The sequence below is a fragment of the Anoplolepis gracilipes genome, chromosome 4 (assembly GCF_047496725.1).
Source record: "Anoplolepis gracilipes chromosome 4, ASM4749672v1, whole genome shotgun sequence".
In the NCBI taxonomy this organism is placed as follows: domain Eukaryota; kingdom Metazoa; phylum Arthropoda; class Insecta; order Hymenoptera; family Formicidae; genus Anoplolepis; species Anoplolepis gracilipes.
The window spans coordinates 4,268,002-4,290,083 of record NC_132973.1 but is presented as its reverse complement, the minus strand read 5'-3'; the positions used below and the strand labels follow the sequence as shown (position 1 = coordinate 4,290,083).

Below are 22,082 nucleotides of genomic sequence, written 5' to 3'. Positions count from 1 at the left end.
CTTAAAATTCACAGTGGTCAAGTCATAACTTAAGAAAATTTTCATGATCTAATAAATTTTATACTACGTAGATAATGCAATTTGTTTGTGCAATATCACATTTCTAGTAGAAACTCTATGAATTATTTAGACTATTTAAGAATTTTATTTAATCATTAATTATTTAATAAATTCTCAATTTGTCACGAAAAATCCATTATTCTCTAAAATATTGTATAAATATAATTAAGTAAATATAATTAAGTAATATAATTATGTATAAATTAAGTTGAGTACAATATGTATTATATTTTTTATCTCAAAAAGAAAATCTTTTAGGAATTACAAAAATTGTTTCAAAATTAATTCTAATATAATAACATAAATCAGCAATTTGTCATTCATAGATAGTTAATTCTATTCATCTAATTTTGTATTTTTAGATGAATTATAAGAGAATGTGTGTACAAATATTCTCTATTAGTGAATTTTTAATTAATTTTGTTTTAAAAAGAAATTCCTTTACAAGAGTTGTAGAGACTTTCGAAATGCGTAATGTTTATGCTGATAAATAAACTGTCAAAATAAATCCCCATCATTTTACACATAATAGTAAATATTCATTTTTAAAATTAGGACCTAAAAGCAGTTTTAAATTATTATCAACAATATTTATGAGAATTATGTGTATTATTCAAACATTATATTTATAAATTTTTTTGTTAACATTAATATTTTTTATTACTATTATATAACATTAATGAAAAAAAGTCGTAAAAAGATATTTTTATTGTTAATGCAATCGTTATAAGTATAAATTATAAAATATATAATATTATAATCTGAGGAAGTAAAATCGCGATGTGAACAATCTATTTTTACAACTGTAATTTCATGGATGTGCTATTTTTAATAAAAATATTATGTTTATTGTTCTGTGTGACCTGTAAACAAAGAAATTTTCATGAAACATTTCTACTCGAGAAAACCATCATATATATTATCATTGAACTATGTCCCCACTATTACAATTTTATTATCATTTATTAGTATACATATAAATCGCGCGCTTAAAATGCGAAATAATTTGTGGTAGATGTTATTTGGCTCATAGGACGTGTTAGAGATTGAAAAAATATTATAATTAATGTCAAAAAAAAAAGAATAAAGCTGTCTAGCACACTAAATTGTAATTGCATTATAAACCTAGCGCGCCTCGAAGTCATGCTTCGCGAATCAAAAGTCGCCTTTTCGTCTCGATTCGTATTCGACTTTGTCATGTAGCGGTCGTCCGAAAAAACTGAAAAAACAACATTAAAGTAAAATAACAATTTTGAGATTGACTTTCTATATACATCACTCAACGAAATCAAAAACATTCTACAAGGTTCTCGAATACCTACGGTATAAAATCTCCTTTGGACGACCGTTCCCGTGCATTTGATCTTGGGACGCAAAGAGATAATGTGCTATAGTCTTTTTCACGATAATTAAGTAATAAGAATTTATCTGTCAGTAATTTCTTATACATAATTAGATTAGACCGAGATTACCCGGGATCTTCAACTCCATTCGCATACAGGAGGTAAGAGATTTGTTTTTTTTTTTTTTTTTATAATGAATGCTTTTCAATAGTGTCGAGAAGTCTTAAATTACCAATGAAATGAATATGGACGAGAAGGGTGTTAAATAGACAATTGTCTGCATAGAGTCGCAGCGAAACTGTCATTCCGTATCATTTTTGGATAACGCTGATTCTACTACAAGTTTTAGAAAATATTCAGCCTCAAGATGAAAATCTACGTGTTCGCTTTTTTGGTCATGACTGCGGTCGTCATCGCATTTCCTGAAAATAAAGGTATATAATCAGAAGCTAAATATATTTACAGTTTCATAATTTAATCTTAACGCAAATATATACACAGTCTAATGAGATTGTTCACACGCAAATGATGACGTGTTATGCGTGTCTAAATTAAATATAATATGTGCGACAGTTTTCTTGTTTTCATGTTTTTTTATATTACATTAAAAATAATTCTTATCTTTATAAATATTGTGATTTTGTTTTAATATTATAACACCATTTTTCTGTTATGTGTATTTTAAATGAAAAAGGATCGATATACGACGATAAGGACTTGTGGTGGCCGAAGGAAAACAAATCTTGGCACATGGAATTTATCAAACAACTCAATGAGGAATACCGTTGTACTGGTGGTTATAAATCTCGTTTTAAGAATTATTATTGCAATAGAAGTTGTACTAATGACGAACACTTAAGTGGAGGAGAATGCAGGAACGATGTTTGCAGATGCTACATCCTACGCTATATGTGTAAGTCATGATTCGCGTAACTATAATAATTACAACTTTATATTTTCGATTACATTCTAATAATAAAATTATTACAATTTGATTAATATTAAACACATTGTATGCGGGTTCAAACTAATAAAAAATAGTAATTCTTTTTTCTTGCATACAATGTGTTAAATTTTTATTGAAAACTGCATTGATAATAAAGGGGAAACTATTAGCATGCCATATCGTAGAGTTAATAAAAGAGATTCAATAAAAGAACGAAATGTATAATGTGTATATAAAATGTCAAATTATTTTAATCAATATATACATAAAATTACGTTTTTTTCACTATTTTCAGAGGCCAGTTCCCTAACTACTACTAAATCAAACTATAAAAATTATTCTCTTAAAAGGTTAAAATGGAATTTTAATGAATATATATGACGTATTCAAACATTGAAAGTTTATTAACATTAGTTTGTATGTGTAGACAAATGTATATGTATAGTAATTCATCTATAATAAATATGCTTTAAATATCTTAAAACAATATCTTTTTTGTATGCTCTTATATCTTTCGTTTACTATACATAATATTTTAGAAAATTATAATTATTACTATAAGTCTCTCATCATAAACTATCATTTGGCAAACAAATTAGTTCCAAAATCGCGGGATCAAAAATGGGAAAAAAACGCCTGTTTTTTTTGGAGGTTCTTTTCATTCACGAACCACTACGACTTTTAGTCAAAAAGAGATTTAGAATTGATAAAGCGTTAATAAATAAATATAAGAAGCAAATAAATTATTACATTTAATAATAAAATTGTACTCTTGATACAGTCATAAAATAGTGATGGCTTTAATGTTTATTTATTTTTAATCTTTTTTACACAAGTGTACATACTTCAGATCTCGGTGAAAAAATTTTCGTATCACAGTTAATACATTTCTAGATAAAGTTGTATTAGAGTCTATTGCATTATCTATAATTGTTATCTAAAGAAGAAAATAAATAAATTATTTATAATATTTTATATAATATGATACTAGATAGTCACCGGACACTGATGACTTGATTTGCCACACGGAAATAAGGACAGACATATATTTAAGTCTCTTAAGCCAAAATAATGTTGATGCAATTGGACTTTACAGAATAAATAATACTTAGAACAATAATTTGAGAACATATATTAAGATCAAGATATGTTAATGGGCCAGGATTCGTTTTTTTTTTAACAATATATGTTTTAGGAGAATTGATTCTGCCAAAAGGCACTGATGTTTTTTTGTTAATAATTCTTCTACATCAAAATGAAAAGTATTGGCCCAATCCGTTGGTATTTGATTCAGATAGATTTCTCCCTGAGAATGGAGGAATGTCCTATTCATCTTACCTATGCCGTTTGGTACGGGACCAAGGAATTGTATAGGTAAACACAATTTAAATGTTATCATAAAATTGATTTGCATATAAGTAATTGACAAACTTTTGCAGGTATAAATTATGCAAAGATCTCAATAAAACCTGTTAGCAACCCTCTTAGCAACTTTGATACAAATATTTATTATTTATATTCAAACTAGATAAAAACACTCTACTCGAAAAAGTTAATTTAAATGCAGATATAACTTCATTTTCTCTTGAGCCATTAGAAGTTAAGATTGAGAAACAAAATGTATATTAAAATAGTGTAAGAAAATATGTATTGAAATATAATCTAATATTTTTTGTATAATGTTTTCTGCATACATTATATGGTATATGAATAAAAATAAGAAAAAATAATTTAAAGATAAGCCGCAATTTATTTATAAAGCGATTAGAATTAAATGTAAGATTATTCAACAATAATTAGACGCAAATAGTTAGAAAAAAGTATCTGCAACTATTTTAGAATACAATAATTGAACGGTATTTAAGAATTATCGTTATGCAATAGTAACGTGTGCTTCTTTCGTCTTTAACCAATTTGCATGTTCAGCAATATCTTTATCTTTTATCAGCCACTCTTTATTTGACAGTTTAAATATTTTTTATAGATCTCTATATCTATAAATTTTTATTTCATTTAACAACTTTTTTATGTTTTTCTTCTCACTTTTCTCCTTTATTCCTAATATTTTAAAATATGTGTACATAATTGATAATTGATATTATTTGTAGATATTGATTAAAATTTATAAAGAAGATAAACTTTAAATGCGCCTATATTTGCACATTCTCGATACTACTGGAACACAATATTAGGGTAAACTCGGGTAAGATGGCCATACGGAAACTAGGGTATGATGGCCATAGGCTGTAATTTTTTTCAATAATCGCTACATAGTGCGCTTTTTTAGCCATTATCAAAGATGTTCAGTCCGATCAGAGATCCGATTAGTTGTCGTAAACACCCTCAGTCTCTCGGATCTCCTCGACCCGCGGATCGAGAATCGATTCTCTGTCTAGCTCCACCTACCATCTCTCTACAATAATTTATATTTAAATTTATAGTATTAATTCTCTGATATTGTTTTTTTAGTAGTTACAGCAACAGTTACAGCGGCATCATGCGGGTAACATTTTTCCAGCGCTTTGTTTGGTACGTAATGCGTGCCTTCGAATTTGTTAAAGTAAGCACCTATCTCACTATTTTCTATCCATTTCGGCGTTGTTAAAGTTATAGCGTCTATAATAAAAATTAAAAAAACACAAAGAAAAAATCAATTACTGACAAGGAAAATTAAATAATAAAAAAGAAATACGATAATAAATAATACTAAAAATAAATAAAATATCTAAATTAAGAAAAAAGAGAACAAGATAAATTAAAATAAAATAATATACTATTTTGCAATACGTATAAAGAGATGAGACAAATAAAGAAAAAATTGTAATTTAAGATAAAGATATGCCAATATAATTATATTCATACTTTCTCCCACATAACACATTTCATTATTTTCGGTAAGAATTAAGTAATGTGTTTGTGCCTCCATGTCACTACAGATCTTTAATGGAAAATAAGGAGCCTTTGTTCTATCTTTTACGGAGATTTCAACCAACTTTCTATCTTTATATCGATGCCATCCAATTATTACGCCTGTAGGACAGTCTACAGATTGATAATCATGTGTTACGATCATTCCAACTGCAAATTTTACATCTTCTGATCTTCCTGTATTTAGCATTTCAACCTGATTCATTATTATGTGAAACTGAAAAATGTAAGTTCAAGTTTTAATTGATATTTCTTGTCAAGTAATTTTTATATAAACATTTGTAGGAAGTTAAATTACAACTAGTCAAATTATAAATAACTATAATTTTTATGTAATTGTATGTTATCAGAGAAAAGCTTTTTGTTTATTATTATTATTATTAATATACGTGTAATGCGTACGCACACACGACTGTGGTCCAATCCTTCTTTGTAAATTCGTACTCCAATCTCTAAAATTCATATTCCAGTTATAAACATATTTAGATGAATCAGTAAAAAACACTTTCCACAAATCTTTATTACACTGGATCATATCCGATAGTATTCTTCGCATCTATAATAAAAAATGATTTAAATGTGTAAATAATGTTTCAATTAGAAACGAAAAAATTATATATTGTGCAAGTCTATCAGTTTAATTTTAATATTACGTAAATTAATATTAAAATTGATAAAAATTAAGTGCGAGTAATTACCTTTGTAGCTTCTATTATTTCCAATTCTCTAAAACGGTAGTTGATAAAACAATTTGGGAATTTTTTTAAATTTATTCTAAAACATCTTTCATTTTTTGAACTATGTGTGACACTGTAAACAATATAAAATAATATTTGTATGCGTGTGTGTATGGTAAGAATAAAAATATCGAAAGATTCAAATAATTTCAAATTTGATATTATACTTACTATGTTGATTTCCAAAATAAACAGATGTGCTTATCGGGATATCCCATTATTATATCACAACGTAGACCAAGTCTTCTGGCAACGCTATGATATATTATATATATTATTATGTCTTGACCATATTTATGTTCTAAGACCTATGTCAAAAGTTACAATGCAGAAATTAATTAGAGGGAAAGTATTTCGAAGATTACAACAACATCACCATGTTCACAGCATAATTGGCCATATTTCTATAATACATTATAATCAATAGTACTTACATTATCTATACATTTGTATTTTAATTGTGTATTCCAATCTGTGTTTTTCACTTTCTTTGGTCGAAAGTTTAATTTGCCGAATATATATTCCTCGAGTGTGTTCATAATCTGAGTTCCTTCGGCTTCATTCCAATAATTATCGTCGATATTGTTCTTTTTCCAATAGGAAAAATTGTCTGTAGACGTCGAGAATATTGAATGGTCGGGATGTTTCTCTCTGAGGCTATTCAATACTTCTAGTGCCATAATATCTAGTATTGCTGTTACGGACGAGTAAAATACCTCCTTTTTCCTCTGTAAGCCTTGTGCCACAAAAGTAGCAGCTCGTTCTAATAATTGCACTTTGTCAGATTGTTCTTCAAATTTTATTAAATTTGTCATCCACATATCATCCCTCAGATAGTGGAAAAGTTGTACGTAGTAATATTTTTCTGTTAGATCGTAAACAGTTTTTCTGAAAAAATTTATATATTAACTGTGCAATATATATGTTAGTCCGTAAAGTTAATTGTACTTTAATTAATATAATTTTACCGTGAAAATTCAGGGAGCAAATTTTTAATCTCATCAATATAGAAAGCCATTTTTATATTATCTCTATCCGTGCTAAATCGATGCAACATATCTTTATCTAACCGAAAGTGGTAATTGTAATATGTTAAGTTCTCCATGAATAATATACCATGTTCATAATATGCTTGAATTTTTTGAGGCATGGAATTTCGTAATCGTCTTGACCAATTCATGCCTATTTCTATAAAGTTTAAACTTTCTTCATTTTTCTGTTCATTCCTTTCAGACGCATTCTGTTCATTTTCCTTAACCTTCTTGTTATAGAGTTTTCTCGCTGTAGGCCATCTGCAAATTGAAATAAATAATATTATCATAAATTTATAAAAAACGCTAAATTATTGCATTTGTAACAAGTTTTTCAAGAATTATATTGTCTAAATTGTGTAATATACGTAATTAGTCAAAATATCGTAAATACATTCTTGTTTTACTTTAATACAATATATAGTGTACGGTATACAATCTTCAATTTAAACTGTAATTAAAATTACCTAACTAAAATATAATTAAAATTACACTATACAATATACAACTATATAAAATGTAAACAATAGACAGCATGGTAGCCATATTCTGTAATTATAACAAATTAATTTTTATATTCCGTGTATTTATTAAACATCAGTTTAATGAGTTATTTAATAACATAATTAAATAAAATAATTCTATTATTAAAACTGGCTAATAAAATTCAAGAAACAGAAAAATAGATAGGAGCTATTTTCCAAAATTTTTCGTTTATAAAGAAAATACAAAATTTAACTATTCTTTAATTAATTAAAGGCTAAATTTAATTGATGAAAAAATTTAGTGAAAATAATTGCTCGCACTCTTTATGTGATTTAACTTTCATTGATCCGTTTCTTATTAACTTTTTTATATTGTTTACTATATTTTATATATTTTTTATATGTATTACTTTTATAAAATATATTTTTTTCAGAGTTGATTGTATAATTGGTATGTTAATGAAATTAAATTGCATAAAATTACCTAATTAACAAATAATTACCTCTGAAAAAGCTTTTTCTTCATAAACTTGTTGTATTTGGCTACGTGTTGAAATTTCTTGCACACACATCTGAAGTTAATGATATCCTCAATAGTGATATCGTTGGAGCCAAGTATGGTATCTATCACTTCTACAGGTAAATTCATTATCGTAGCCATTATTTCGTTTATAAAACAAATTTAGTTAAAAATTTAGCAAAACACAGAAAAGTAATTTAATTTAAAAAGATCGGACCGCGTATTATTAATTTTCTTTTTGTAGTCACATGAAATCTATTGCGAAACCTATGTTCTTGTATATATTTTCCAATTACTAAAAGCACGTGTCATATACACTACAGAAGTTCTTTACACTCTCTGTCTATACTTATTCTGGAAAAATCTGAATACCTAAAGGCTCTCCCACCATATTATTGTCACGTGACTGCACACAATAAAAAAATTTTGTTGAAGTCTCTCAGGTAATATTTGTCACAAATCTTTCGAATCTTTAATTTTAAAGGAATTGTCTGCCTTTCATTACACATGTCCCTGGCATAGTGAAATACATATTTAGAAAAAAGTTATATTTAAAATAATTCATAAAAATAGCTTTCAATTTTTATTTACGACAATTTTTTTTATATCTCCAGCATATTCTATGAAAATTTTGAATAAAATTAATAAAAAATAATGAGATTTAGTAATGTCTGTGAACTAAGCGTCGTACACACGCATCACGCGTGTTTCCTCGTGTGTATGTTCATATTCATTTTCTAATGTTAAGTTGTGTTTTCTATTGTCAACATGTTTAATTAATATTTTGTCTTTGTAAATTTTTGTAAAAAAGATTCTTATTATTACGTAGCAAAATAAATCTGTTTTTATTTCTCTTTTTATTCCTCTTTTATTTATATTCTCATTATTTCTTTTGTCTACTCTTTTTTTCTTTTTGTTTTTAATTATTTTTAATAGAATCAAACTTCTAAAAATATATATATAAATGACTTAAATGTTAAAAAAATATGTTTATTTATTTTTATTTTAGCATTGTTAAGTGATTTTACACAATAATCTTTAATTAATTTACAATTATTAGAAATTTTTTTATGAAAACACATTCACGAAAAAATTGTCATTAATTTATAGAATATATAATTTAAATGTTTGGCAAATACAATCATTTGTTAATATATTATTCTGAAAAGTACGCTGAATTTGACAAAAAATTGCCGAATAGCTATAAGATTTTTTTCATGGTGATCATTATGTTTTTATGGGGCAAAATGTGCAAGAAATTGTGAAATTGGTTAATTCCAATAAGAAAAAATGGAAAATAAAGTCAATTATTGTTAAAAAATTGCTTTCCAGTCACTGACACTACATTAACTTTTACTAATTATAAGTGTTAATAAGAGAAAAAGAAACATTAAAAAATTTTTTTTCTTTACCGACATTTTAAAAAATTCAAAATCGTCGGTGATAACACGCTAATGTTATTCAAAGCATACCACGAGAAGGTCGCACGGTCAGATATTCTTCATTTTGTGTGTGTGTCTGCACAGAGATCTTACAACTCGCCGCTTTTGTGATATTTTTTGTTTTCGAAATCCTTTTTATGCATGTGTGTATTGCTACCTGAGAATTTCGTTGCTAGGTTTGCCAAAGAACGTCATTTAAAGCATATCACGAGAAGGTCGCAGGGTCGGATATATGTATAATATGTATAATATGTATATTTTGTAATACAGTTTAAAATATACTCTCTTGTAAAATATTTTATATTAAATTTTGTATCATCAAATATATAATATCATACTTTATAATATATATTTGTAATCAATTCTATGTGTAACATATAAATACATGTAATAATGCGTTGAACGACGATTGTGTGCGCTTTGTTACAATTATGTAATACGTTTGAGATCTGTGAATTTCTTCCATTGTTTTTCTCTCAATTCTGCCACTATATCGTTATATTGAAAAATGCATTTAAGCACGTATTAGGTATTTTTGGTTTATTTAAAGCCGGTAAAAAAACTTATTATTACATTTCGTGTGTCTACTTATTTTAAGCTTTGATGAATTATATAATTATGTACATATATTTTACATTGTATTAAAGATATGAAACGTTCAAATAAATGTATTTTTTTATTTAAAAAACTTGAGTTTTTATTTATACTCATACACCCTGCGCTGATTCATTAACTTTTTCTTAGAAAAAATGTTGATATTGTTTATATATCATCATTAGTGTATATCATTTTTGTATATTATCTTTTTTTTTTTTTTGTTTTCATTGGCGGAGGAGATGGAAAATCCATCATGGATACCCTGTCCTATGGTCTGGACCAGAGTTATGACGGACTCCTACCGGCTGAAAACCACCCCCCATAACAGAGATAATCATTTAAAAATATTCGTGTCAAGAGAATGTATCTTTTTCAAAGTAGCGCATTTCTTCGCGAAATATATTTTCCTAATAGAATATTATCGAAATTTTAAAAGTTTAAAAGACGATTACAAGATGCGTATTCTTTTTATTCAATTTATATTTTGAAATATAGAACGTATTTTTAAAAATAAAATAAAAGTATACTGTATACAATAATATGAAAAACATTAAGATGAGTAATATGCAATTGTTTCCACTAACAAAAATAAAATATTCATGAAAATGCATTTTAAATCGCTTTATTGTTTCTAGAGTCCATATGTATATCTTTTGATAACATTTGCGACTTCCTTGTACAAATAATTAATATTTAATTATTTTAATACAGTAGACTTTTTTGTGACTTTTTTACATAAACCGTCTCACGCATTTACATGAATTAATCATACAGATTATCCTTTTTAAACGTACGTTTAGTCTTTAATAATGATATATGTTTCTGCATTTTACGGATTCCATTTCGAATTACATCTATAACACAAAATCTATAGTAATGGCATTATAATTAGCAAATACAATTTAATAATAATAGCAAATGCAAATAATGATTAACGAATACAACGGCGTAGCTAGAACTTTTAGACAAAGAAAAATTTTACTACTTTAAATTTATTACTGTTTTATTGCATCGCGTTTTAAATTCGTCTGCAAATTAAAACATTTAATCCTTTGCATATATATATATATATATATTTTTTATTTATTTATTAATATAAAGTATGGCAAATTTTTATAATAGTAAAACAGATTGCATTGGAGTTTGTATTAAACCAACTGATTCATGTCCGTGCTAAATCCATAACTATTTTATCATCAAAAATAAACGTGGCCATATAGTTCCGGCTGTCGTAAGATGGATGTATGTGACGCTAGTGTACAACGTGGAAAAAGCGTTTTATGACAAACAGCACCGTGGCTGTCAGCTGTCAGGCCTCTCTGATAGGCCTCATATATTATCTTAGAGAAAATCGAAATCACAAAATTGGAAAGAGACATTTATATTCTTATCGTTAGATGGATCTCTCTCTTTTATAACATCTAAAAACATTTCTCATCAGATATTTAGCAAAAAGCGATACAACACGATATGCACAGCTTCCAAGACATGTTTTGCTTTTATTTATCAATTTAAACAATAAAATTGATTGTGAATGATTAGAAATGATTGTGAATTTCTTTTTTTCAATTTGTGAAGTACATACATATAAAATTTAATATTTTTGCCTATACATAATACTATAATAGCGTATGACCAATCAGTCGTGCTTCTCTGGAAATAATGGACACTGATTGGTCGCCTTTGACGTGTCGTCTTGTGGTGTGTGCACGTGAAAGTTAGATTATGCATTGAAAATTTATTGCCATTATAATTTATTCCCATATTGAAATTATATGGGACTTAATGGACTGTCAATCATGACAAATTGTAATTTAGTTGTAATTTTGCGCATTGAGATATTCGGCGAATCCTTTGACACATCAAGTTGCGCCCAATTTTGGATGCCTATATCGCATCTAGATATTCATGACTCATGAGTGTTGATCATTCGAGAAAAATGACAGCGTGCCCTAAGCAACACTAATCTGACCGGTCGTAACATGTGACAGTTTTCAATTTTACTTTCAGTTTTACTTTTAATTTAATTAATCCAATGGATAGCGATACGCGACGCGACATTTCTATCGTGAAATATATAACGAAACAGGTTATTTGTTGTACCGCGATAAATAAAATTAATTTTATAGTATGTAAATATATTGCATGATTTTATATGCAAATTGACAATTTGACAATTAAACAAATATTTTACAGCCTTATGATGAAAATGAGGATTATATCTTCGATTTAAATATGCAGAAGCAAGTCTTAGATAGCACAATAAATAGCAATTTGATTAAGCGATACCCGATGAAAACGTCATATCAGAAAGCATTTTTAAAATTGTTTATGGCAAAGGTACTTTTTTTTAAATCATATGTATGGAACATTATAATTCATAAGAGTACACAATTTTTTCTATTATACACATATTTGATTCAGATAGAAGCAAGCGGCAATGATATCCATGATGATTTATACACGGCATATTGTAGATTAATATCATTGCAAGATGAAGAGTCTGTGCATTACCGCCACTTTTTAGTAGAAAATGCAACATTAAGTTGCATCACATTGAAGGAGAGTACAAATCTGATTTCGAAAGGAACTACAGGTTTATGTAGTTGGCAGGTATTTATCTCTTTGTACGAGGGAAATCTTTAAATTACGTTCACATAAATTAATTTACAAACATATTCAACAATTATTGAGTTAAGATGTATTATGATGCAATTAACAGGCTGCTGTAGTTCTAAGTGATTGGTGCGCAGAAAATATAGAAAAATTTCATGGAAAAAATATATTAGAACTTGGATGTGGAGTTGGATTGACCGGTATGAGCATTATTAGTATATGCTCTCCAAAACAATATATTTTCTCCGATTGTCATCCAACAGTACTAGATATGCTTTGTGAAAATGTAAAACTTAATTTCTTGTTGAATAAACAACATAAACTATCAAACATGTGCGACACATCATTAAGACTAAAATTACAATTAAAATACGAACAAACTGATATTCAAATAATAGACTTGAAATGGCAGGATATTAATAAATATGTAGCAGAGGGTTTCTCGCAGCCTGACATAATTATTGCTGCTGATATTCTCTACGAAAGCGATTCGTTTAATTCATTGACAATAGGATTAAAGAATCTTTTAACATCAATTAATTACGCTGTATTTGCTGCGACAGTTCGCAATGAGGACACTATTTCGCAGTTTTTGGAATATTTAGGTATTTTTTTTTCTAAAGCTAGAAATTTAAAAAATTTCAAAAGTTTCACTCCAAGTGTCAAAAAGAAAATCAAAGTCTTTTTCATTTTAGGAAATCACAATCTTGCTTTTGAAGAATGTATCTTACCGAAATGGACTGTATTGATACAATCGATTAATTCGCCTGTTCGAATATTGAAGATTTTTCGGAAAACTTGATATGGTAATTCTATTTCGAATGATTATCAACTTATGTACAATTAAGAGGTAATCAGACTAGGAGGACAATTAAACGGGCAAATTTATTATTAATAACCTTAGCATAAATTCCTACATACATAAATAACAAAGTGTTAAAAATATGTATAAAAGTATTAAATATGAAATATATTTTATATGTATCTATTATAAATGTTAACTGTTAACACTGTCATACGACTCAAAACCATTTTCGCTTGTTATGGCGTTTAACTTTTACCTCAGCCTCATCTACATCTTTATCGGCATCTTTTTTCACGACCTTTTTCAATTTTTTAAATTTCTCCTTCGCCTTTCCCTTTTTTGTTCTTCCTGCGTTAGAAGAATCGTTATTCCTATCCGATAGTTCGTTCTTGTTTCTTGCTGAAAGACAATATTAATTATTAGCTTGAAAAAACTTACACATTTTACATTAATAATCGTATTATCTTGTTGCCTACCAGCAAATAGACCCATATGTTTATTTATGCTTTTATCTTCCTCCACCTCTCTTCGACGATCCATTTCCAAGCATTCGACAATTTCGTTTCGCCTTTCTACAATTTCTATTAATCTACAATATAATACAAAGAAGAGTGTTATATGCATTTTATGCACCTATAACTCTTTAAATATTATATATACATAAATAGGATAAATATTTATAGAATACCTTTGTATCAATGCTTCTTCTCTCTGTTTGTCAAAGTCTGTTTTAGTAGCTTCCGGTTGGCACATGAGACATCGTATTTGATATTCCACCTCAGCATGTTCCTCCTCTAATCTTTGCTGTCTCCTTAGTAACATTAATTCGGCCTGTCTCCTAAATAACTCGTTCTTTTCGTTCACTAATGCAAACAACTCCAAAACCAGTTCCTCCACATCCGTACCGAGCGATGAATCTATCAATTGAACAGACTAATCATTAATTATGTCTTTATAGTAGATTACATAACTATGATTATTCATTAAACGTTTCTTACCTTCTGTTCTAGGTCCGGATTCGCATTTATCTCGTATCAATTGTTCCAATCGTACGCCTTGTCTCTCTAAACCTTGCTGTTGCAATTCTATTTCGTCTAATTCTAATTTCACGTCTTTCATAGATATCACTTTGATCTGCAAGTAAACTCACATTTATGTAAATCTCGAATCTTACTTATTTATACACCTGATTTCTCGGAAATTCTATTAATATAACAATTGTACTAGCAAAAAAAAAAAAAAAAAAAATTATGTTATACCTTTCTCCTGTGTGGAATGGGTCGCGGTGGGGCAGGACCCTTTTTCCTCTTCCACTTTCCTTGGATACTTTTGTCACTGAAAGATGTGTAGGAACTGTCAGTACACGAGATGCCGCTTAAACTCTGCCTATTTCGATTCGCTTCGTCTTTGTTCGTTTTCTGATCTTCCCACATGTGGGAACTGTGATCGTAGTCGCGAAGTTTGATTATAGGAGATTCGTCGAAACTTGGCGTGCTACTGATCGATACGTTACAAGGTGTGCTGGTGGGCATCGGCATTGGCGGTGGAGGTGCCGGCTTGGTTTTTCGAGCTCGCGGCGTCGTGCGAGGTGATAATGAGGAATTCTTTATTGAAAAAGAACAAAAGATAATAAAAAGTTATTTTCCTCTCGAGATTTATACATGTATAAAATCAACTATTTCGATTAAAATAGAGATTATAGACAAAAGAATAAATCAAGTTAAAAAGTGATCTAGTTAAAAGTATCTTAAAACGTACGTGATATGAGGGTAGTGTATTGTTACACTTAAGCATGGGCGATTCACGTTGATCGGACGGAAACAATTCCTTCGCGGCTGGCGGTTGCGGGGCGGGCTTCTTCTTCCTGTATGTACCGCTGGGAGTTGTGGTCGACTCAGAGCTGGTCAAAGAGCTATTGGACGCGTACATACCTCCACGATTCAAATCAGCTCTCCGTGATGCGAGGTTTACCTCAGAAGTGGCCCTGTTCGTATAACAGGAAAATTATTGAATGTTGTCGTATTCACTCCCCAAAATAAGATATAAATAATATTCGCTTAACTATTAAAAAAAAAAAAATAACATACTTGATAGTGCGCGGTTTCGGTATAGGTACATTTCCTTGCGGCTTTGTATCTCGTCTCTCTTCATCGCTATTGTGCTCTTCTTCCTCGTCGCTCCAAAATGGATTAAGATTGATTTGCGGCGCAGCCAGAATCCGTTTGATCACAGGCGCTCCCGTTAGGATTCCCCGATTTTCCAGTTTATTCCTAGCCGCTGGTTTTGGTGGTTCCAGTTCCTCGGCGTCCTCGTCTTCGCTATCGAACGGATTAGTCGACACTTTGCTGTTTTTTGAGCTATCTATCGCAGTCCGCTTTTTATCTTCCGTAATGTTATCTTCTTCGTCGCTCTTGAAGGGGTTTAAGTCTTCCGGATAATCCTTGTGGTTGCTTAAATCGATGCCTCTCGCGGTTAGCACGCTGCTTCCCACGACGTTCTCATAAGGTTTCTCTACTTCATTATCCTCTCTTTGTTCGATCTTTGCGAGGATCTCCTTTCCGCTCTCCACACTTTCAACTTTTGTGTTTTCTTTGAGCCGCGCATTATCGGTAGTATGTTGTTTTTCGCTATTTGATCGCGCAATGTCTTTTGAGAAACTTTCCTTGCGTTTCTCGATACTTGTAATTATCGAATCTTCTTCTTTTGGTAGTTTCTCGATATTCTCCAAACTATCTTTACGTTTATCGATACTTTTAATCATCGGATCTTTTTCAAGCCTTATTTTCGAACTGTTCTTCCTGATTCACTCGAAGAACGTCTGGTTCTTGGTCCCAGGACTCGCCCTGAGCCACCGGACTTCCCACCTTGCCTCGATCCATCATTCTCTCGGCATGATCTATTTTATCCCGAGCCTCAAACATTTGGAGTCTCCTTTGTACCAAGGACAGTCTCGTTTCGGGATGGGCTCTTTCATTGGCACGATCTGGTGACTCTTTGGTATCCTTATTTATTCTCTTATCCTTATCTATGTCATGGAATGAAATGGCAGTCAATCGCTGATCCTCGTTGCTTCTAATGTCTAAGCTATTTAACGCGCTATGTACATTATATCGCTCGATGCCGGACTCCTCCGTGTCTGGAGAATTCGTCACAGAGCTACGAGATTTCCCCTCTTCTTCTTCTTCTTCTTCTTCTTCTTCTTCTTCTTCTTCTTCTTCTTCTTCCTCTTCTTCCTCCTCCTCCTCCTTCTTCTGTTCTTCCTCTTCTTCTTCTTCTTCTTCTTCTTCATTCTCGTCGTCGTCTGGGAATGCCGAGCTGATCCTGCTCTTCCCCTTCTCATGATAATCGGAGTCGACCTCGACATCCTTTGTATTCATGTCTCTCGCGGTGGACTCGTCGATCTTCTCAGAGAGAAGGTGGCCGGCCATGAAACTCTTGCGCATCTGCGATGTGTGGGAGATCAGATCGGGCACCATAGCCTTTTCCAGTAGATTCTGTACATCCTGTATATACAACAAGTTTGCTTAATGTTTATTCTCGCTTATTCTCAAAAAATGATTTTCAACGCAAAAAAGATTTTGTAAAAAAAAAGAATAAAATAAAAAAAAAATCTGACCTTTCTCTCCGTTTTTTCCTCATCACTAAGCGGCCCTGATGGTTCACTCCTCTTCCGTTCCGTGTCCGACATCGTTGTCGATTCAGCGTACTTGCCACGTACGCTGGCGGATATCTCCTCGTCCGGACACGTCTCGCAGCAATACTGGCCTTCCTCGGTCTCGTAATAGTTGCCCGGCGTCAGCTGGTTGCCGCAGCGTGCACACCGGAAGCAGGTACGGTGATAAGGAGCGCGCGCTATCAGCAGCTTCTCCGCCAGGAAGACCGGCAGCCCGCACGCGGTGCACGGATCCCTCCGCATTCCCAGACGCGACCCCACCTGTGTTATCAGGACACATATCGAGACATGTCGCCATTATTTTCTCCATTTCGTTCTCCAGCAAGCATAGCAGCGAATGAACAAAGAGCGACATGCAATTTTATGCAGGCAACTTATCACCCACCGTCACCATATTTTTTTTTCTTTTTTTTTTTCACTGGAGATAATTGTTTTAAATTAGTCTGAACGTGCATCTACATTAGCGAAACAATTCTCGCAAATATTCATGAAAAAGTTGAATATTTAACTTTTTGAATACCGCATACAGGATGTCCCGAAACTACCGAATATTTTGTTAAGAGTAGATTCTCTGATCAATTTGAAGATTTTTCATTAGCAAAAATGTTGAAGCATCAATAATTTTAGAGTTCTAAGCGAGTGAAAAAGAAGAGTTTCTCAAACTAAACTTTGCGGAGTTAAACGATTAACACAATTACATTCTTCAGTTAATTTCAGGTGGAGTTTGCTTTAATAAAATTTTAATTTAAGACTTAATTATAAAGACATATAAAATTAAAAGTTTGCAAATAATGACTTTCCTAGATATTTTCGCTTTCAAATTGGCCACAGAATCCACTCTTAAAAGGATATTCTGTAGTTTCGGAACACCATGTATATGTATAAATATAAATGTACAGTTTTTTCAAAAGATGGAAAATATATAAGTTTTTAACTTTAATCAATATATATCGTATTTTTTCATGTTTTTCACTGATTTCCCTCCTAAAATTTGAAATTTTCTGAAACTAGAATCAGATTTGCATTGCTCAGAGAAATTATCAATCGGCATGCTAAATCAATTGAAATTGGAAGAAGAACAAGTGTAAGAAAACATCCGAAAAAAAATCTCTATGATGGGCATCTTTTCTTATTCGTAATCTGATAAAAAAGAAAACAAAGATGTATTGTTTGCAACTGGTCAGTGAGAAGAGAAAAGAAGAGTTTACAGAGTCAAATATATGAATGCACAGAGTACGACGTTGATCTCTGTGATTGCTTCGAGAAATATCATAATCATTTTTAATCAAAATTATGCTTGTTTTCATTGAATAAACATTTTTTACAAAACACATTTTACAAAAGTTTGATTGGAGAAAAAAAAAAATCACCGTCCTTAAAGTATTAAGTGCCAAATCTCAGCATTATTACACACGACGGGGATCGTTTCCCTCTCGGTTGGAAGAGCGCGTACAACATATAGCCGAAGATAAATATTGACAAATTGTAGGTCGCATTTGTAACGAGCCATTGGATATCGACGAGCACCTCGGCGTCGCGTCGGCCTTTTGCTCTAGCTTTTATACACAGCCAGCGAATTTCCACAATACCGGCCATACATCTCCAAGGTATTATCGCGGTATGCATCTAACGTCCGGTGAATCCAATAATAATGCAGCGAATCGCTGCGGCTTCTATATGTCTGGCGTGTATATCATACGACTGTAATGTAACGAGGACGTCGCTTTGCAAGCGGGATAAGAAAGCGGGAAATGGCGTCGCGTTAAATCTTCGTTACGAGAAAATGAGATGCGCGTCGTTCGCAGAAACCATATACCACTGGAAGCGATGGATCGCGAACGTTTATTCTTTTTTGAAATTCCTTCATCCATTTTTCTCGATTATATCGATTTACGAGAAGAATTCTTTGTCCCCGCGATGTACAACTAACGTTCGACAATACGTTTGAAAAGTTGGACAATTTTCCATTTATGGACGTATTTATGAACGTTCAATCGAGCGTTACTCTTGGTCGGAAAAGTTAAAGTTTTGATCGTAAGAGATCGTCTCGAGGAGGATTCATCGTCGATTATTTTTGTCGCACATGTATGTAAATGAGACGCTGTGTTGTGTGACGGAAAACTGATTTGATTAAAAAACCGATGACTCATATAATCAACTTATCTCGGAGTTCCTTTCGCGCGTTCGTAAGAGAGACCATGTATATGTATATTAATTCTCCTCGCTGAAAAATGGCATGGATGATAGGTTGCTAACCGCAAAATCAATTTCTATTAAACTTTCATCGACTGCCACGTGCATGAGTTTTACATAGGCGGTTAAATAAAGCGACAATCGATCGCAAGTACAACAAAAAAAAAAAAAAAAGAAAAAAGAAAAAAGAAAAAAGAAAAAAAGAATTCGTTCTCTGTCGTGAAATCTCTAGAATCCCTAACGCAAACTCTCTCTTCATGTATCGAAATTATTATCGCATTTCTCGCAAATATATAACGCATTAATGAACAAGAGTTACAGCATCATTATTGCCATATAGCTTAATTATATATATAATCGTGATTTAATTTAATTAAACGAACGAAAATGCATGGTAACTGTACAGCTCTCATCGCATTGTGGCGATTATAACGTGAAAGCACAAACATCGCCGACGTATCGATTTTCTCGAGCAACATTAAGCGCACGATTAATTAATCCGATTGGGCGATAAACGCGAAATGTTATTACACGTAAGCGATGTCGCTTACGCACCGTATAAAAATAATCTGGACGTAATTTGTTTATCTTTCCACCTGCGTGCGTCACTCGAAAATTTTTCCAAACTTTGTACAATTATCGCGAGATCGATCTCCTTAATCGGATTTCTGTTCGAAATCAAAAATGATAAAGAGAGAGAGAAAGAGATCAGAAGACAGCGGGAATTTTCGTCAAACATTTTCTCTTACCGTTCTGCGTAGTCTCTCGCCCCGGGAAATAGTATTACAGTCACGATTCGACTGTGTACAACTGTAGAGAGGCTGCTGACCGCACGTCCGATTTCTATTGCGTGAGTGAGCGAGCGCGTGCGTGCGTGCGTACGTGCGTGCGTGCGTCGAGTACACGCAACGAGTGGCAATGACATATAAATAGAACGTCGCGCTCCGCCGAGTCTCTCCGCACATGATTAATTATTACTTTCCTCGACCGGACTTTATATACATATATATATAATGTAAATACTATATATAAACTTTAATATAAATTCAATGAAGCAAATGTAATCGTTCCAAGCTCTCGCTTTAAACGAACGAAAGTAACGAGAAATGCAAGTTTCTCTTCTCTCTCTCTCTCTCTCTCTCTCTCTCTCTCTCTCTCTCTCTCTCTCTCTCTCTCTCTCTCTCTCTCTCTCTCTCTCTCTCTCTCTCTCTCTCTGTCTTTTTCTTGCTCGGTTTCGAAAAATGCCGAAGAAGTGACGGACGTTCCCGGACGGCCACTTCCGGGTGACGGAGTTTATTGGTCAAGCTCGATCAACTACCTCTATCGAAGGTACGGCGCGAAGCGAAGCGAGGCGAGACCGACGGGCGACGGGCGACGTGTCGTCTGGAAGAGTGCGAGACAGGAGGATTGATCGATCGTGTCCCGGATCGATTCTTTCAGCCGGGTATATATAGCGATATGCCGACGTACAAGAGTATTTCACGTTGGGACACAATCGAGACGAGTCGTCTATTTCGATATATAGTGTCCGGCCGCGACGGAATTTTCGCGTCGCATTCGCCGCGATTTCCGCAGCTCGTCGTAAATTCTTTAACGTTCACCATCTACCCGGAAAAAATATCAGCCGCGACGTAGAATTATTCTTTGATCGCGAATATAAATCCAACAACTGAGCACGACGAAGATTCGTGCCGTATTATCGTAAAAAGAAATAAAAAAAAAATAAAAAAAAAAAAAAAAAATACGTAAAATGAACGGTGAATATAACGATGTGACGGTGTCGTTAGCCAGCATGACATGAGGAAATGTAACAATTTCTACGAGTAACAAGTAACAAGACATTCCTCGGCCATCACGTGCAAGAAACGAGTCTCAATGTCCGGGTTAGCGTCGCAAACTTACTCTTTTTTTTTTTCCTTCTTGTGAAAAATCACAACCGCAGAGCGCGCTAGTTCTACTTTTACACTGTTGTTAACGGGAAAACGTTAAATATAATCTCTAGTCTTTTTTTTTTTTTTTTTTTTTTTTTTTTTGTATCGACTCACACACGCGTGTTATCGAAAGGTTATGCGTACAGCGGACAGCGTGTTTGAAACATGCGAGCATGCAGCTTACCCAATAACCACAAGCAAGCAAAACAATAACGACAAAGCGAAATTACCTTCTAGCAGAATATTTCAGGTTTATATTGCCCCATTAAGTCCAAGCTTTCCTCCTGGAGAACAAAAAGATACGATGAGAGGGGAAGGGGGAGAGATTGACAATACGCGTTTCAGCGCGAGGATTTCCGGCAATTTATCCGGGATATGACTCGACGTGGGAATTGTCTATGGATTATATTTACGTTGAGTGCATTCGTTTTAATTCCTTCTTTTTCTTTTTCTTTTTTTTTTGTTTTGTTTTACCTGACTTTGGGTCAAAATTCACCGATGCGGCTATTATAGAGAACTCGACCTTTCGTTGATCCAACGCCAACCAAAATGGACGTCCGCCGTTGTATAAGTCTACGAGTGTGTAGGTTCGCCGCGTGACTCACGCGTGGCGGCTTTAACTACGACCGGACGATTATGCGAACCATAATGAAGAAAACTCGACCCACGCGCGAACGGGACGAGCGTCCGTATATCCGTTCTCGTTCCTCTTCGACTCGTAAAACGAGTTATTACCGACGTTGCTGAGCGACGTATCTCGACGATTTGACCTTTC

General features: G+C 32.2%; 3 protein-coding genes and 1 long non-coding RNA gene across 5 annotated transcripts in view; 2 read left to right on the top strand and 2 right to left on the bottom strand.

Annotated features, from left to right (window-relative positions):
* Window positions 1-1,024: 1,024 nt before the first annotated feature.
* On the top strand, window positions 1,025-2,809 carry LOC140665141 (uncharacterized). The gene is made up of 4 exons (XR_012046557.1): window positions 1,025-1,564; window positions 1,689-1,837; window positions 2,098-2,316; window positions 2,645-2,809. It is a non-coding gene; the product is annotated as an uncharacterized lncRNA (long non-coding RNA).
* Window positions 2,810-4,395: 1,586 nt separating this feature from the next.
* On the bottom strand, window positions 4,396-8,373 carry LOC140664953 (F-box only protein 21-like). Its single transcript, XM_072890599.1, has 8 exons — window positions 8,034-8,373; window positions 6,983-7,306; window positions 6,449-6,902; window positions 6,186-6,322; window positions 5,976-6,087; window positions 5,684-5,833; window positions 5,212-5,494; window positions 4,396-4,965 (listed from the first exon to the last, which is right to left on the bottom strand). Exons 1-8 carry the CDS (start codon window positions 8,189-8,191, stop codon window positions 4,793-4,795), a joined length of 1,791 nt encoding a protein of 596 aa, XP_072746700.1. The 5' UTR covers window positions 8,192-8,373; the 3' UTR covers window positions 4,396-4,792.
* Window positions 8,374-11,914: 3,541 nt separating this feature from the next.
* Window positions 11,915-13,699, top strand: LOC140665387 (protein-lysine N-methyltransferase EEF2KMT). Of its 2 annotated transcripts, none has more exons than XM_072891469.1 (5): window positions 11,915-12,178; window positions 12,286-12,429; window positions 12,514-12,702; window positions 12,812-13,310; window positions 13,401-13,699. In XM_072891469.1, exons 1-5 carry the CDS (start codon window positions 12,125-12,127, stop codon window positions 13,505-13,507), a joined length of 993 nt encoding a protein of 330 aa, XP_072747570.1. In that variant the 5' UTR covers window positions 11,915-12,124; the 3' UTR covers window positions 13,508-13,699. The 2 variants fall into 2 exon arrangements, with proteins under 2 accessions (XP_072747570.1, XP_072747569.1); XM_072891468.1 differs by having other exon boundaries at window positions 11,919-12,217.
* Window positions 13,572-22,082, bottom strand: part of Mical-like (MICAL-like protein) — a 29,854-nt gene continuing 21,343 nt past the window's right edge. Inside the window, 9 exon segments of the mRNA XM_072891442.1 lie at window positions 13,572-13,909; window positions 13,987-14,099; window positions 14,199-14,427; window positions 14,509-14,644; window positions 14,770-15,114; window positions 15,269-15,494; window positions 15,598-16,289; window positions 16,291-17,013; window positions 17,127-17,444. Coding sequence (XP_072747543.1) covers window positions 13,728-13,909; window positions 13,987-14,099; window positions 14,199-14,427; window positions 14,509-14,644; window positions 14,770-15,114; window positions 15,269-15,494; window positions 15,598-16,289; window positions 16,291-17,013; window positions 17,127-17,444 — 2,964 coding nt within the window. The 3' untranslated portion in view covers window positions 13,572-13,727.